At 33.0% G+C, this 18,115-nt stretch overlaps 1 protein-coding gene across 1 annotated transcript in view; it reads right to left on the bottom strand.

The window, feature by feature from the left end:
- PIK3C2G (phosphatidylinositol-4-phosphate 3-kinase catalytic subunit type 2 gamma) overlaps nucleotides 1–18,115 on the bottom strand; it is a 270,689-nt gene that overhangs the window by 161,890 nt on the left and 90,684 nt on the right. The window contains exons 17-18 of the mRNA XM_016124109.2: nucleotides 15,782–15,912; nucleotides 12,451–12,639 (exon numbers count right to left, since the gene is read on the bottom strand). Of these exons, the coding sequence (XP_015979595.2) occupies nucleotides 12,451–12,639; nucleotides 15,782–15,912 (320 nt within the window). The remainder of the gene's footprint in view (nucleotides 1–12,450; nucleotides 12,640–15,781; nucleotides 15,913–18,115) is intronic.

The following is an 18,115-nucleotide window of genomic DNA, read 5'->3' on the forward strand; positions in this document are numbered from 1 at the left end:
CTCATAATATCAATAGTAGAATTCAAAAGAATAATGCTCTATTTGTATTAATATGTGCAAATGCTGGAAAGAATGTTTTTGCACCGTAATAAAAAGGGATGCCTCTTTTATTCACTACTGTCGCTTGAAGCTAAGCAAGAAATTGGAAGAGAAATTGCTAAGAAACTAACCACATAACATCCTGAGATGTGACTAAGGCCTAACAACATTAAAGCACATCCAAATATAACTTGCATTTGACTATTTTAGGAAGAGTTGGCCACATTAAAAGAGATGCTGGCAGTGGTGGAGTTCCTGGGAAATGGGCTTTTTCATACATTGCTGGCAATATTTAGCAACATGAATTTAAAAAATCTTTAAAATGTGCTTATTCCTTGTCTAACAATTTGGCTTTTGGGAATTTATCCTAAGAAAATAATCAAGATGTGCGTGAGGAAATATGTATGTAAGCAAAACTGGCAATGATAGAAATGTCTAAAAATAAAAAGTTAATTATGCAATGACCATGTGACAGAACATATGCAATCATTAAAAACGTTAAATGAATATTTAATGATATAAAAACATTATGAAAAATTTATGCAGTATAACACCATTAAAATATGTGTATATTTCTTCACAGGCTTTAAAATAAAATGTGAAGGATCAAAATATTAATACCAAATATCTGAATAGAAGGTTCATAGATGACTATAGTTTTCTTCTTTAACCTTAGTTTTTAAGGTTTTCAAACTTTTATGAAAGTTTATCCACTAACAGAAGATAATTAAAAAATGCCATTCAACTAATTATGAAAATATATTAATTGGAAATTTATTACCATTAAAAAATAGCTCCAAAGCATATGTCCTTTTAAGAGAGCACATCGTTGTGTAAAAGAATAAGAATTATATTTTTAAGTTGACTTAGTATATTCTTTTGACATGCTAGGCTCAAATAGGGATCTCTGCCTCTGGAGAACGTATGCTTAATACCTTTTCAGGGCCCTGAACTCAGCCCTAGATCAGTGGACAAATATGTTCCACAAATCCTGACATGTCTTCCCTGTGATGTTTTCTGAATCTATTTAAACATTATTTTGGGATATAGCTGTTGGCATTTCATGCTCAGTAACTTGTTCCTCAATGAGGTGAGGGCTCCTCATATTTGTTCTCTGACTGCAGTGTGATATTTACAGACTGAAATGTCATATGTAATGGAGGCACTGCAACCTATATTGAATTTTCCGTAAGCCAGGTAATTGTACTTTCCAATGACCCGATTTACTTGAAAAATACATATAATTCCTGCTTATAAACCAGGAGCCAGTCTTTGTGATTCACCTAACCTTGTTACTGTAATTACTCTAGGCATGGGCATTGCACCTTGAGTCTGGGGAAGAAAAAAAAGTATTGTTAGAAGATTCATAAGGCCAATATCAACTAGGTCTTCATTTATTTACATTTATAAAAAAATGTCCTTACAGTCAATCAGAAAGTAGACTATTTGCAGATAAAAAGATTTATCTGGTTTGATAGATTAAAATAATACAAAGTCAGTAAAATTCCATTACTTGTTGGAGAGAAGATTATGCAAGGTGAAAGAAATTTTTATTTATTATGAAAATGATTTTTAATTAGGCTTAATAAGTCCAAGTGAAATAATCAGTTCTTTGAAGTTAGTCATTATTTTTAATTGTTCATTTAAGAAATTTTATGTTACCTAGTTCAGCTTTTTAAGCATGTCCGAATAGGGGTGCAAGAAATAATTGTGGTCAAAATGAAAACATCATTGTGGCTTACTGTTCAGTTTTGTATGAGTTTTGTGGGCAGTGATTCTATATATTCAGGGTTTAGTTGCCTGAGAATTGAGCTAACAATTGAGTCTTTGGGATCTGTAAAAGGACATGATACCAAAGCTAACTTAATATAACTCTATATAATGATCATCAAGGAATTACTTAAAAACTGTACAAGATCCATTGTCCAATGAGGATATTGAGACAAAAGGAAAAAGTACTCCTTGAAGATTAGGATTGTAAAAATTGATAAAAGGACTCTAAGTTATGTAGCTAAAAAACTCAAAAGCTGAAAAAATTAAGTAAAATTAAACAATTTCAAGGTAAACCTTTTCAAAGGAACTTCAGTGGGCTATCAGCTCTATATTTTGTCAATAATTTAGAGTAAACACAAAGATTAGGGTCAAACAGAGGATTAAGTTGGGACGGTAATACTTACCTGGGTAGAAAAGGAAGAGTATTAAATTTTTAGTTAAACTCATTGGCTCAAGTTGGAGACAGAAACTGACCAATAGTTAGGGTTTGCTGTACAGCAGAGATTCTCCTATTTTTGGTCTCAGGAGACCCTTTTACACTCAAAAATAATGGACTTTTCCAAAGAGTTTTTATTTATATAGGTTATATCTGTTAATAATTACCATGATGTTAAAAACAAAGCCAGGACATTAAAGCAATAGTTATTGATTTATCTTAAATTATATTAATAAACTCATTATGTGTTAACATAAACAATATATTTCTATTAAAAATATCTGTATTTTCAACAACAAAAAAGCACTCAGTGAAAAGAGCGATATTATGTTACATTTTTGCCAATCTCTTCAATGTCTAGCTTAATGGAAGATAGCTGGATTCTCCTATCTATTTCTGCATTAAATCTGCTGAAATATCACAAACTATACACCCTCTGGAAAACTCCACTCTATACTCACGAGTGAATGAGTGTGACAAAGGCAAATGACATCTTAGAATTATTATGGAAATAATTTTGACCTTGTGGTACCACTGTAAGCATATTGGGGACTGCAGAGCTTACTTTGAGACCCTTTGGTTTACAACATTGTTCTGGCATGTGTAATTGTTGGGTCGTCAATTAAGGAATCAGCACCTGTGGCCTGTTACTAAGACAGTAGTACATCAATCTGTATCTTCTCTGAGCAACAAATTGGCTTTCAAGTCATCTGGCATTCGGATTTGGAATTGTCATTCCTCTTCTCTTCCTTTAAACATTTACAATTCCTCTCATCTCAGAGGGCAATAGAAATATCGCAAAGAACTCAAACAAACTTCAACAGGGCCATTGGAGTTGTGAAGTGAAATTTCATCAGAAAAATACATCTCTCAACTTCTTCCATTTGACTTGTTATTTTGTAATTTGTAATCTTTTCTTATTTTTCCCCCATATCACAGTTTTTTTTCTTTTTTAATTCTTTTTCTAGTTTGAAAAATGATATAGGGTCAATATCTTACTCAAATAACTTTTGAAATGATGGTTGGAAGCCAAATGCAATGTAACAAGTATTGACCTTTAAAAAAAAGCAACTTTGAGTAAACTGAAAAGCAAAGCAATCTGAGATTAAATATAAGTATAACAGAAATGTCAGACTTCAGAATACATAGTAAGAATTCATGCAGAATGCCATTTGGCTATTCACAGTTAAAAGCCCCAATGTCAGGTTAAAATTAGAAAACTACCAGAAGTGCAGACTATTTCTCCAACAGGCCTTGAGTCTGATGATACACTCTACATCGGCTTGAAAGAAAAATGTCAATATGAATATCTTTGCTATTTTTCTAGTACTAAAAAGATCTCTTGTGACACATTTTTTTTCTAGAAAAAGTGATGAATAAGTTTTTTTTAGGATACTTGTAAACCTCTGTCTACTGAATAATTCATGTTCCTTCAAGGATTTTCACATGATTACAGAATATTAGAACTCAAGGAAATCTGGAGATCTGGCTCAATCTAATTATACAAATGAAGAAACTGAAACTCAGTTCACCCAAGGCCATTTGTTGGTGGCATGAAAATTAGAACCAAATATTCAGAATACTAGCCAATAGGCTTTCTACGCAAGGCCTTTTGGTCTTCTAACTAGATATTTTCCTATATGCTTACAATCCACAAGACTAGCTGAGGTGTATTATTATTTATTTTACTGTATTCTAAGTGGTTCAATAGAGATACATCAGAGTGATCAGTATAATTTGCCAAGTTGGCCCGGGGAATTGACTCAGTGATGAACCGAAAGGAATAAGAATGAATCAGACTCAAGGAGACATAGAAACTGTACAGAGATATTTTCTGATAGTTTACAGATTTGCATATAGAAATTGGGAATTAACTACGGAGTCAGCATTAATTAGGGAGTAGTATTGATTTTATTCCTCCTATATGATTATACTTTGATTTTACTTATAGACTAGTTTAAGAAAGAAATACATAAAGCGAATGGCATATTGAAAGAAACATTTAGATAGAGATTTTATGTTTTGATGCATTAAACATTACATGGGAAAGCAGCATAATGTGCTGAAAAAGAATAAGGGACTTTTAGTCTAAATATGAAGGCTCTTTGTATTTTACGCTCTTTGTTTCTAAGCAAAATGTGTGTGTGTGTGTGTGTGTGTGTGTGTGTGTGTGTGTGTGTGTGTGTGTGTGTGTATCCTTGACTTAATTATCATCCTTCTGTGGATGATTTCCAGATTAAGGTCTCTGGCATATATTTCTCCCTTGAACTACCACCAGATCTGTAAGTTCAGCCATCTCGAGAACACCTCAGAGCTAACATACCCCAGGCTGACCTACAGGGTTCCTCTGTAATCTGTCAGTCACTCAGTGTATTCCACCTTAGTGAATGTTTCCATTATGTACCTACTTACATAAGGCAGAAACTTAGAAGTAATTCTTGAAACCCTTCTTTTTCACTGCCCCTCACCCTTCGAGTCTGTCGCTTTATCCTAAGTATTCTGATTCGGTTCATTTCATATCATTACCACTACCATTTTGTAAGGCTGACTGCCATTCTCTGACACTTGAACTACTTTCATAATTTCATAACTGGTCTTCCTCATCTTCTTTTGCTTCCTTCACCAAATCCATACTTCACTCAGAAACCAGAGTGATTTTTATACGAAAATGTGTTCTCTCATTTAGAATTATTTATGCCTTCTCATTGCTACTAAAATAAAGACCAAGTTGCTTCATATGGTATTGTTTAGCAGTCCTTGACATGGTCTTCTAGTTTCACGTAACATGTCAAGCATCTTACATCACAAACTCCTTCCCTGGACTTCAGGCACACTGGCTCTCTTCCAGTTTCTTAAATCCAGTTCCTTTCCTAGGATCTTTTCATAGATTTTCTCTTCCCAGAAAGCTCTTCTTTTATTCTTCCCTTTCAATTAATACATTCTCACTCATCTTTGGATCTGAACTCAAACATAACCTCCTCTGGGAAGATTTTCCCCACTTCGAAGAATAGGTTTGGTTCCTTTGTTATATATTATTATAGAACCATGTACCTTTCATTCAGAGTTGTTATAACACCCATTGTTTTAATTTATAATTTGGTAGTGGCCTATTTCTCCCCACCTCCAGGGGACTACAACTCCATGAAGGTAGAATACAGTTTTGCTTAATATGCTAGCTTCAGGGTGTAAGGAAGTGCCTAGCGTGAACAGGCCATCAATAAATATGTGTTGAGTAAATGAATGGACAATTTGGGCTTCAGTTTCTTCATCTATAAAATAGGGATCAGTAAAATGAGGGAAATTGTAGATGCTGGTAATAATTTTAAAGAAGATGGTTATAGGTCAAATCATATAACATATTGTAAGCTGTAGGTCATTATTCCATTGTAAACTATTTAATATTAAAATGCAAACTCTTTTATTATATACATTTTGACAAGTGAATTTAAGTATTTAGGCTTAATAGAATGAAATCATTCCCACGAATTTATTGTATTTGCAATTTGGCATTGAAAGAATCTGAAAACTCTGAACTCTCTTAAAATCATAGTTACAATGAAGATGATAATGATAAAGATGATTGGCAACATTTATTGAACACTCTCATAAGTACTTTATCCTATAGGATACATAATGCTATTATTCTCATTTTACAGATAAGGAAATTTGGCCAAGGTTATTCCTGTAATAAATAGCAGAACCAGATATGTTTGATTTCAAAGCTTATTTGTCAATTGTAAAATTTGCAAGCAATTCCAGAAACTCTTTAAAAGTGCACAGAGGCAAGATATATTTCTTTGAGCTTATACAGTTCCACATTCTTCATTTGTAGTATATTACCTTGACTCTTCCTTCATGGAGAATATTGAAACTGCCACATTATTTCTTCCATATCCGTACTCATCTATAATTGTATTCGTATTTTTTTCTTACCTTCAACCTGAGAGGAAGAAGTTACTCTTTCTTTCCTTGGATAAAATTCCTATTTACACTTTTGTTCCAGGCTATTGGCTTTTGGTATCATCTAATTTTGCCATTTCGCCCACTCTTCCGTTTTCTGATTTTCCCTTCTTGCATCCTTCTTTATAATTTGTAAGCATGCTTGAAACTTTTTATTTAAACAAACATATAAACCCCAAACCTCGAAATCTTTTTCTGATGTTCACCAACTTTAGCAGTCTTGCCTTTACCATAAATCCTATCCCAATGGGTACAATTTATTTCTCTCCATTTCCTCCACAATACTTTGAAGTATGGAATCAAACTTCACTATTAAAATTGCTCTCACCAACATCATCAGTGACTGTCCTATATTCAAATCCATTGATCTGTTTTAGACCTAACTCTATTTAATATTTCTCTAATGACTTTGGAATTTTTTTATGAATTCTAAAACACCAAACTTTTCTGAGTCTCTTCTAAAAAGTTGCTTTTCCAACTTTCCTTGCTCTGTACCGACCTTAAAATATTGTTACTCTCCAGAGGTTCATCATTAGCCCCTTTCTGTATTTCCTCTACATATATAAACACAGTACCTCTGCTTCTGTGGCTTCAATTACTGCCTTCAAGACAATAACTTGTATATTGTTTTTCAAGTTTTGGTTTTTCTACTAGGCTTCAGGTTTGTTTACAGCTACATACTGGCCATCTTCCCCTGTGTCCCATAGATTTAAAAAACGCAACATATCCAAAACAGAACTCTCTATCTTAGACTACCCAAATTTGCTGTTTCTTCTATAACTCTTGTCTTGGTCAATGATGGAATTATCTATTATTTATTCAAATCAGAAAACTCGAAGTCTTCCTTATCTCTCTTGTTTTCATTTTCCTCTGAAATGTTTCTCAGACCTGCTGGATCTTTACTAATGCTTAGATAAGGCCCAGATCATTTTTCAAATAGACTGTTTCAATACCTGATATCTATCTAACATTCTTGCTCTCATTCTCCTCTTTTTAAAGTCCATTCTTCACGCTGATGCCAGAATTACCCTTGTATAATATAATTCTGATTGTATAACTCTTGCTCTTAATGGGCTGAAGTAACAAATCCATTATGAGGCCCCAAACAATCTAAGCCTTGTCTCCCAGTACAGTTCCCTTCTAATATGATATTAAATTACTCACTATTCTTCGAACTTCCTTAACTGCTCTTTCTTCCTAGAATGCCATTCTCTTTCTTCTCCACTGAAAATGTCTATGACTATTTCAACTTAAAATTTAATTCCTTCTTAAAGCTTACTTTATGTTCTCTGAACGAATTTGCCTCTCCTCTGGGCACATATCGCAGTTAATATTTTGATTACAGTATAGATTATATGGTGTAGTAATATCTAGCTTAAGTCTGTTCTCTATGTTTTTATGCTTTTTAGAGTCACAATGACTACCTTTCTGTCTCCATAATTCATTGAGAAGAGGCTTCAAGTTCAACTTGTCCACTGGATCATTACAATGAAAAGGTACTGGCATGACCTATTACAATTGCTTTTCCTTCTCTAACCAGCCAATTTCTCTGGAAAAGATACATAATCATTGATCACTTAATTATTTAGTCAAATGTGGAATTCATAATTATTTTGCTTTTCCATATTCCATTCTACCTATTTACAATGCCAGTAAAGAATGGCTTTTTATAAATTAATCTGCAAAATAAAGAGTACAGTGGTTTGGGCAAACATTTTTGTGAAACATTTTCCCAAGGAAACAGATTTTGGAAGCTAAGGCACTGCCTGTTAAATATTGCTTTTCTTCCAGCAAAACAATAATTTTACATCATGTGGGATGGCAAGTTCTGGTACTTTGTCAAATTTTTATTTAAGTTTCTGATGTAATCCTCTGGTGCCAATTCAGTTGCTATTTTTAAATGAATTCTTTTCTTGAACTGCTTTATAATTCCTTGGGTAATTTCTGCTTGTTATTAGCAATTGAATAGTTGCGCCTGTGCATCAGGGTTCAAGAAAATATCAACTATCTGCCAAGAACCACAGACCTTAGCCCTTCCTCTCTGATACTGTGACAGCACCGTCTTCTCTAATGGAAGTATTAGTACCGGGTGAGCATATTGTTGGCATTCAGTAGTGGAAATATTAACACCCTTCTGGCCCACAATAGGTAAATTAAATCTCAACATGTCTCTTGCCAAAAATAAACTAAAGGGAGGAGGTGCATCTTTAGACAGGATTAAGTAAACAGCAATAGTAAAAATTCTCCAAGCTAAAAATGGAGCACACAAGTTCTCAAGAGGTTAAACCATTGAAAAAAAAAATACAGATCTGTTAAAATACAGATCTCTGAAGAACTCACTCTAACAACTCACTTAACGAGCACATACTGTTTGTTCTCTTTGAATTTAGAGAGGTTGAAAGGTTCATTTCTGGAAACAGCTTGTCCTCAAGTTTTTTAATAGTTCACTTAAACTGAGAGTGGGGAGTCATAGGATGAATAAAATGGAAATACTCCAACCTTTTCAGTGATCTTCTTTGGTGCAATGATAAAAAACCGTCCAATGTGCAAATAAATCGAGTTTCTACTAAGTTCTCTGAGTGACACTTAATAAATGGCACTGCACTTTGAAACTTGTCCCTATAACCTCTAAATGTCTGATTATTCAGAAAAAAAAAATTACACAGTAAAGTAGAAACATCCAAGCATGGTGAATTAGTTAAGTACTGCTATTTACCATAATAAAACTATTTAGGATAATTTTATTTACATGCTTAACATGGAAATAGCCTAGAGAATCTATGTAGGAAGGCTCTAAAGCACAGTGGTTAAGATCACAAGCTCTGACTCTCTGGATTGAACTCTAGCTCTTCTATTTACTAGTGTCACGTTGGGCAACTTAACCCCTGTCAGCCTCAACTTCCTCGTAGGTAAAATTGGAATAATAACAGTATTTATCTCATAGGATTATTGTGGATATTTAAAAGAGAAGGTATTAAAGAGCGCTAAGCAAAAATTACATTTTTATACTTAAAATAGTAAGTGGCTTAAATAGATTTTCGACATCTGTTAGGAAGAGACAGCTCACTATAAGCAGAATTATGCTTCATTGTCAGAGGTTAGAGAATATTGAAGTCTATCCAGAGAATCTTAATTTATAAGAAAGAAAACTGAGCAGTATTACAAGCTTTATTCAGATAAAGATTTTTTAAATGAAATATTTCATGAACTTTATGGAAAAAAATTAGTTGACACATTTAAATGTCTTTTAAATAGAACAAAGTACATCTTAAGAAAACAATAATAAATTGAAAAAAAAAATCTTTCCAGTTGATGTTTTAGAAACTTTAGAAAGTTGTCCCCTAAGAAAATTGTGCTTTAGAGATATTACAGAGATTCATAGTTTCCACCTTCACAATTAGTCTTTAAAAATTTTTAATAGCTTTGTTGAGATATAATTCAAATGCCATACAATTCATTCAAAGTGTACAATTCGATGGGTTTTAGTATGTTCTCAGAGTTGTGCAACCATAACCACAAAAAGAAACCTCATATCCATTAGCAATCATTTCCCATTTTCCCCCAACCACCCCTAGCCCTAGGCAACCACTAATCTTTCTGTCTCTATAGATTTGCCTATTCAGGACATTTCTTATAAATGGAATCATACAATATGTGGTCTTTTGTGAATGGCTTCTTTCACTTAGCATATTTTCAAAGTTCATTTGTATTGTAATATGTATTAGTATTCAATTCTTTTATTATCGCATAATATTACATTGGGTGGATAGACCACATTTTGTTTATCCATTCATTATCTGATGGCCATTTGGGTTGTTTCTACTTTTTGGCTACTATGAATAATGGTGCTATGAAAATTAATATATGAGTGTTTGAATGGAAATACTTTTCATTTATCTTGGGTATATACCTAAGTGTGGAATTGTCGAGTCATTATGGTAACTCAGTGTTTAATGTTTAAGGAACTGACAAGTTGTTTCCCAAAGTGGCTGCACCATTTTACATTTCCATTTTACATTCCTGCCAAAACTTATTATTATTTGTCTCTTTGACTACAGCCATCCTATTGAATATGAATTGGTATCCCATTGTGATTTTCATTTGTGTTCCTATAGTGGTTAATGATATCAAACACCTTTTAATGTGTTTATTGAACAGCTAACTACTCTCTTTGAGGAAATGTCTATTCAGATCCTTTGACCAGTTAAAAAATGGGTTATTTACCTTTTGTTGTTGAGTCGTAACTGTATTTATATATTCTGATACAAGTCCCTTATCAGATACATGGTTTGCCGAATTTTTCTCTTAATCTATGAATTGTTAACATTTGAACAAACTTTCTATTAAATAATCGGTTCAGGAATGACAAAATAATAATTAGGTTAATATTTTAAGTCTTACTTGAACGAAAAGTAATTAGAATAAAAGGGAGAAAAAACTAAGTAATTAGAATTTAGTAAAAAAAAATATTTGCAGATTTTGGCTTTTTTTTATATATCTAAATCAGGAAAGGTGATTAAATAGAAATAAGAACCTGTCTTTTCCAGAATGGTCTTGAAACACGAGCGTGAACTGTGATTGATCTCAATGCAACCAATCAATTGTAATTGATTTTCTTACCATATCATTCTCTTATTAATTCATTCAACTGTACAAGGCCATGGAGATCATAAAGATAATAGATGATTCCCTCAAATAACATAATTTAAAAGTTAAAGTGATTCATTCAATACTAAATAATTACTACGTCCCAAGTATTATTAAGCCCTTGGGAAACAGAAATACTAAGATGATCTATTTTGCCTTCAGTAGCTCTCAGTCTAATGTGAGCTAAATTACATTTTTCACATGTTACATGTAAACACACTGCAACAAAATGTAATTTATAGTGTAATAGAGCACTGTACTAGGTAGAAGTGGTCAATTCTAGGATCTACAGAAGAAGCCTTACAAAAAAGGAAAAAGCTCTCAGCTAAACTAACAAAATAACATTTTTTATTTCTCTTCCTTTCTTTCTTTCCTTTCCTTTCCTTTCCTTTCCTTTCCTTTCCTTTCCTTTCCTTTCCTTTCCTTTCCTTTCCTTTCCTTTCCTTTCCTTTCCTTTCCTTTCCTTTCCTTTCCTTTCCTTTCGCTCTCTCCCTCTTTCGTCTTTATTTATTGTTTATCTATCATCTATCTATCCAACCATACACCACCTATTTATCTGTCATCTATCAAGGAACAGTGGGCATCTGACCACACATTAATTAATGGAAGACACCATGAAACTGAAGAGAATCTTCAATGTGAGAGGCATGAAAAAATATAGAATCCTAAGAAAATTGGAGCTTTGAAGACTGAAAGGAAGCTAGCAACTCTTATAAATAGTAAGAAAACACTTTGCCCTCTTTTTCCACACCAGAAGTTTTATAAATTTATAATTTTAAAATAAACCTAAATAAATCAGTTTGAAAGCCCTTTGTGTCACTCTCTTTCCTACTTTTCTCTTCCATCAGAACCTTCAGAGAGAATTCAGAATAGAACTGGGTTCCACAGATCTTTAACTCTAGAGATTACAGACTTTCTTCATGGCATCAGTGAGCTGATGCTATCAAGACGGTTTTAAAATGTCTCTTTTCTTGGCTTTGAATATGAAATAGAAGCCAAGGAAGAGCTGCTTCCCCAAACCAGAGCCAACTGCCACACTTGTTCCCTTATGCTTTTCTGTAAATAGAAGACATCATTAACCCACCCTTAATCTCCCACACCCATGCATTTTCCTGAGGAAATATCTAGAAAATATATAAGGGGTAGTTCTTTCTCTCTTTTATTCTTATAATTATCATTGATATATTAATTGTACACCTACTATAAAAGCAAGTTATTTTACCACACTTTGCACATTTCAATACTAAAGGATATGGTTCAATTTTTAAGGAACTTTTTTCTTTTGAGAGTAGAGAATTTTATTTTTCCATAGTTCATGTTCTTTTGTTATTTCTTTAAGAACAATAGACTTTTTATTTAAGAAACTATAACTATTAATTGAACTTCAAGTTTAGTATGGCAGACACAGTTAATTATAGCTTACATTTGTTTAAAGTTTGTATTTCTAGTTTACATTTACCTAAATTTAATATCAATAGCTATTGAAACTGGAAACAAATAGAAATTCTACTAAATTAATCATATAGTTCCATATGTTTTTCTCTTCAAACAAATTTTTCTCATCAGTAATATCATAATTGTTATGTAATTCTTACCTAGAAGTTAAAAGTCCAAGTGCCTCCAAAGGGTGAGAAAATTTCCATCTTCTCAAAATGATGTGTATTTCTGAAATAGTTTTTTCATCCCATCCAGGGGCACTACCCAGCACCAAAGGAAGGGAGCAGTTTTCATTATTGCAGTAGAAACGATAAAACCATAAGTATCTTCTCTTCTCCTCAGAGAGTCTGCAAAACCAGATTGGAAACTGTAATTTATTGGAGTTCTCTACACTAACAAATGTTGCCATAAACACACAATATAAAATCTTACCCTAGTTTTTAAATTTTATTTTACTTTACTTTTTAAAAAGTCCTTTATCTTCTTGGAACAGTTTGATAGGTTATTTCATGAGCTTATTTTCCCCTAACTTTATTCTTTTATAGAAAAAAATTTTAAAAATTAAAAATTAAAAAAGAAAACAGAAAAATTTCCTTCAGATAATTCACATTTATTTTTCCTACCTGTTAAACTTGTTACTTTTTTAAAAAATGTCATTTTGGTTGGCAAAAGCTCTGTCTCCTTCAGGGCAAACCAAATTTATCTGAATCCTGCAACATATACTACTTAGAAGGAGGTAAGCAAGCATTTACTCTCTTACTTTCTTTACAAATTAACTTAGACCCAAGTGGGCCTGTGAAGAAATGGCGTATTTTAAAGATAAATTCCCTCACTTCAAGTTTTATCAGAGTTCAGAAAATTCTTTGCTCTAAATCTCAAAAACAAAGATTTCAGTTCATCCCTGGATTCTGGCTTTGCGTTCTCAGAGTTCACTGGAAATTTGGATTTAAAATGCATTAAAAGTCCAAGTTTATGGACAGAAGATCTAAATCTATAACTAAAGCTATTGACTCACTGACAGTTTATCATGTGTTGCTCACACTCCTGCAGAGGCATTCAACTAAAGAAAAGCATTTTTCACATGACAATGACAGCTCTTGAACACTGTCTTCTCTGAACTGATACTTTGCTGTTCAGCTCAAATTAGCTAAAACTCCCAACAATGGCAATGAGAAATATTAAAAATTTTAAAAGTCAGTGATACTCTACAATTTATTTTAAAGCCATCTTCATCTGCAAAATGAAATAATTGGATTATAGATCATTTCAAAGGTATGTCTGGGCTCCTTTCCTGTTTGTCACTACCTTTTTCACCAGAAAATTCGCAGAAGAAAAAAATCTCAAAACAAATTTTGCTAAATTACTAAAACAAATTACTTTATTCTGATTAAATTTTTTGTCCCTCAATAGCGAATATTTTTTTTCCTATCAATTTATTTTATTGAAGCATAATTTACATAAAAAGAAATGCACAGATTTGGTTTAAACATTTTGACAAATTCACATGTAGGGTAAAAGCCACAATCTTATCAAGATATAAAATAGTTTTCTCATGCCACCAGAGGCAAACACTGTTATGATTTCTTGCACTCTATATTAATATTTGGCTTATTTCACTCAGTATAATATTATGAAAATTATCCATGTGGTTGAGTTAATCAGTATATCTTTGAGAAGATCACATTTAAGTAAAAACCTACAGAATGAGACAATCCAGTCATGTGAAGAACTGGGGAAGGAGTACTTCAGGTAGAAGTGAACGCCAAATAAGAAGCTCTTGATATGGGAGAAATATATTTGAAATATATGAAGGAGACTGATATCACTGGCTTGAAGGGAACGAGGAAAAGAGCAATACAAGTTGAAATTAGAGAGCAGGGCAATAATAAGATTACCCAAAATAGAACTCTTGATCATACTCACTATCTCTCTTTAAATAGCCCGAACTTATTCTTCCACTGGAAAGTGACTCAGCACCTGCTTTGATCAATTCAAACCTTGGATTCTCCATTGACTTAACTGAGTCCCTGGTTTCTCAAGTGGCTTATCCCCTAATCACTATTTATCATCAAGTCATGTCTTCTCAACTGCTAAAATATGCCTCTCAAATCTAGCCATTTCTTCCAATGTCCACTGCCATCACTCTAGTTCTTGCGACCATGACTTCTTGCCTTAAATATTACACTAACATCCTTGCTGTATTGCTTGCTTCCACTCTTCCTTTCCAATCCATTCTTCAACTTGTGATCAAAGGGATCACTTAAAAAATTTATTCAGATCTCAAGACTCCCTTGTTTAAAAATTTTAAATGATTTCTCATTCTTGGAATAAAATGTCTTATCATGTTATAAATCTTATTACAGTATTTTTATAAACAGTTCCTTTCTTAGCTTTATGCTTTTGGCATGTTATTAATGAGCACAATCAGCTGTGGCTTAGATATTGCCAAGAAGTAAGTACAAACACCATTAATTCTCTTATAGTTCTTTCTGGGGTTTTGGTTTTATTCAGAGAATTACTGCTGGACAAAATTAAAGCACTCTTTAGTTACTACAGTCATGCTATTAAAACATGATTTATTTCTGTACTTTTAAAATCTTCTAGATAATTAAATTTTGCTTTTTTCTGTTTACTAAAACGACTTTATATCCACTCAAAGGATGGTCAAGCAATGGTTTATCCCTGTTAAGTGCTGATATATATCTAGTCACTCTGCTTTATTATTCGAACTGAATGATTTCTAATATTTTTATTTTCCTGTGATTAAAGTTAAAGTTGTTTAATACTTCAGGAAAAGAAACTAAAACAAAACACATTGCAGCATTATTCACAGTGACCAAGACATGGAAACAACCAAAGTGCCTACAATAGATGATTGGATAAAGAAGACCTGGTATATATATACAATGGAATATTACTCAGCTATAAGAAAAGATGAAATACTGCCATTTGTGACAACATGGATGGATCTCAAGATTATCATGCTAAGTGAAATAAGTCAGATAGAAAAAGCTGAGGACCATATAATTTCTTTCATATGTTGGATATAAAACTGAAAGCAACAAACGAACAAGACAAACAAAAACTTGTAGACACAGACAACAATTTAGTGGTTACCAGAGGGAAAGGGGGGAGAGGGGAGGTAGATAAAGGTAAAGGGAGTTAAAAATATGAGGAGATTTGACTTTGGGCAGGAACATGCAATGCAATATACATGTGACATGTGATTGAATTGTATACTTGAAACCTATAAAATTTTATTAACCAATGTCACCCCAATAAATTTAATTTTTTTTAAAAAAAAGAAACATACAAAATTACTAATTTAGCTCCTAAACATAATTAATTATTCCACAGGTATGACTTTAGGAAATGAAAAGAGTTATGTGAGAGGGAAAGTTTACTCTTTAAAGTTATGACTACTCCCAATATGATTGATGGTATCATAACTAGCAGGCAGCATTCACTCACAAGACCTGGGTCACTCACAGTAAGGGAGACTGCTTCTGTGAAAGTCTGGCAATGTGTTTTAAACACTCTTTCAGTGGTTCTTCAAAATTACTTAAATTTTCTTCAGAATCAAGTTTCATATACTCCCACTTGGTAGCTGGAAAGTCAATCTGAAATAAAGAAATGGTTTGCCACATACTGAATGACTCAAAAGTACATTACTAATTTAATAATGTCCATGTTAGATTTGTAGAAAACAAAAGAAAAATCCTACATTTCATGTGCTATGTATTATTTAAAAATAAGTTTTAAAAATTATTAGGGTTTGGACATGATATTTAAATATACATAGTATTTAGCAAATCCTCAATTATTTATAAAATTGGCATAAATTAGTAATCTGTAATGTTTGAGGAAAAGTGAGAAAAATAATAATAGATGGATTTTTTTAAAGTTCAATATGTTATGTTTTTACTTGATGTTGAAATTATAACCTTTCTACATTTTGGAGTGAAAATGTATCTCTATTATTAAATGATCAAAATTATAGATAGTAATTATATTACTTTAATGTATTCACTTGGGAAAAAAAGAGTTTATGTCAGTCTGCTTCATGAGAGTCATTGAGCCATTTTGTGTAGACATGAAAGTGAAATCTTCTCTGGTAAAGACCTGTTTTGCAAGTATATAAGCAATGAAATAGTTTTGCACTGGCTCTGTAGTTCCGATTTATAGACAGGACCAGAATGCAGGTCTACTTATTTCAAAATAAATAGACAGTCAAAAAGTACAGAGCTGAAACCACTTGGACAGGGATAGTATAATCTTTTCATTGCTTAGAGGAGAAAATGAAAGATTAGATGACTTGTTCACAGTCAGGAAGTTTTTTGTTAAAGAGTTAAGACTAGAATCCAGATTTCCTAACTCTAGGCCTAATGTATTTTTCTCCGAGACTCAGATTGACTCCTTCACTCAAACAGTGGTTTCAGAACTTGCTTCTAATTTTCTCACCATCTCATAATATTTAGGTTAAAAAAATTCTGCTCTAAATTTAGCTGTAGATAATTAGAATGATACTGGTTATTAAGGGTTTTAACTCTAATACCTTAATAACTCATTGTATTTTGTATATTTCATCACCAAGTAAAAATATCCTGATATGTTTTCCTTTATGTCTATACTATTTGAAATTACATTTCGTAAAAATAAAATGATCTGACTTTTTCACACACTGTTGAATATTTACATGCCCCTTCACCCCCCGCCAGCTTCTGTAAGATACATTCAGTTATGGCTCCAGATGTTTAATTGGAAATCCATGCTGCTGTTAAATACTTGAAACTTTTCTTCAGATTCCACTTACCAGCATCTATTTTCCTAAAGCAGCTTTCCCCTCATCTGAGAAGAATCAAGGAGAGTCTTATCTGATAGTCCCTCTTACTTCTCCCACACACATCACTGCCACTAATAAAGATCCTGATAATCATGAATTTATATTGACAAAGTTCTAGCAATGATCACTTGGGAGATATTTTTTTGTTAAGCTGAGGTGGTTTATATCTGGCAAGAAATGGTCTGAGAAAAAACACATTCATCTTCTAAAAGAAAGGTAGTTGTCCTGTTACAACGGAACATTTGCTGATCAGTATGCTATCACGTTGAGCGTCTGTGATTGTGCCAAGATCACACCTCAACGACTATTTTTTATCCTTGTGCCTGCAGGTTAGAAGTGGATCTTTGGCTACCATCTGATGGGGATATCCTCCCTCCTTCAGATTGGAAGGCACATTTTTTTCTTAGTATTATTTTCATCTTTTGTTTTTAACATCTTGTTGTTCATCTTGCTAAACTTTGTCTCTCATATTCTTCACTTCAAACCTGGAAACTTAAGAGCCTAGAGACTCTGTTAGCTTCCTCTAGAGCAGCGATCCTCTCCTGAGGGTAATTTTATCCCAACTCCTCCCCGCAACATTTGCTAATACCTGGAGGCATATTTGACTGTCAGAACTAGGGAGGTGCTACTGGCTTCTGGTGGGTAGAAGCCAAAGATGCTGCTATAGATCCCACAATACACGGAACAGCCCTCACAACAAAGAATTAACTGGTCTAAAATGTCAGTACTGTCAAGGTTGAGAAGTACTTTTCTAGAGAGTGCTGGCCAGACGGCAATTCCAAATTTTCCCTATAGAGCTGGCAAATCCATATTCCCTGCATTTCTATGTAAGGGAGTGGCCATTCAGGTATCTGACTAGTATGATAATTTATAATCATGAACAAGTAAGAAGCTCTCAGCAGTAGGAACCAAAGCCTGGAATCATTAACCACTTTTCATTCATGATCATAAATCACAGAAAGTAGAGAGACTTTAAGAAA

This window comes from Rousettus aegyptiacus, unplaced genomic scaffold, assembly GCF_014176215.1.
Source record: "Rousettus aegyptiacus isolate mRouAeg1 unplaced genomic scaffold, mRouAeg1.p scaffold_m13_p_2, whole genome shotgun sequence".
Classification (NCBI taxonomy): Eukaryota; Metazoa; Chordata; class Mammalia; order Chiroptera; family Pteropodidae; genus Rousettus; species Rousettus aegyptiacus.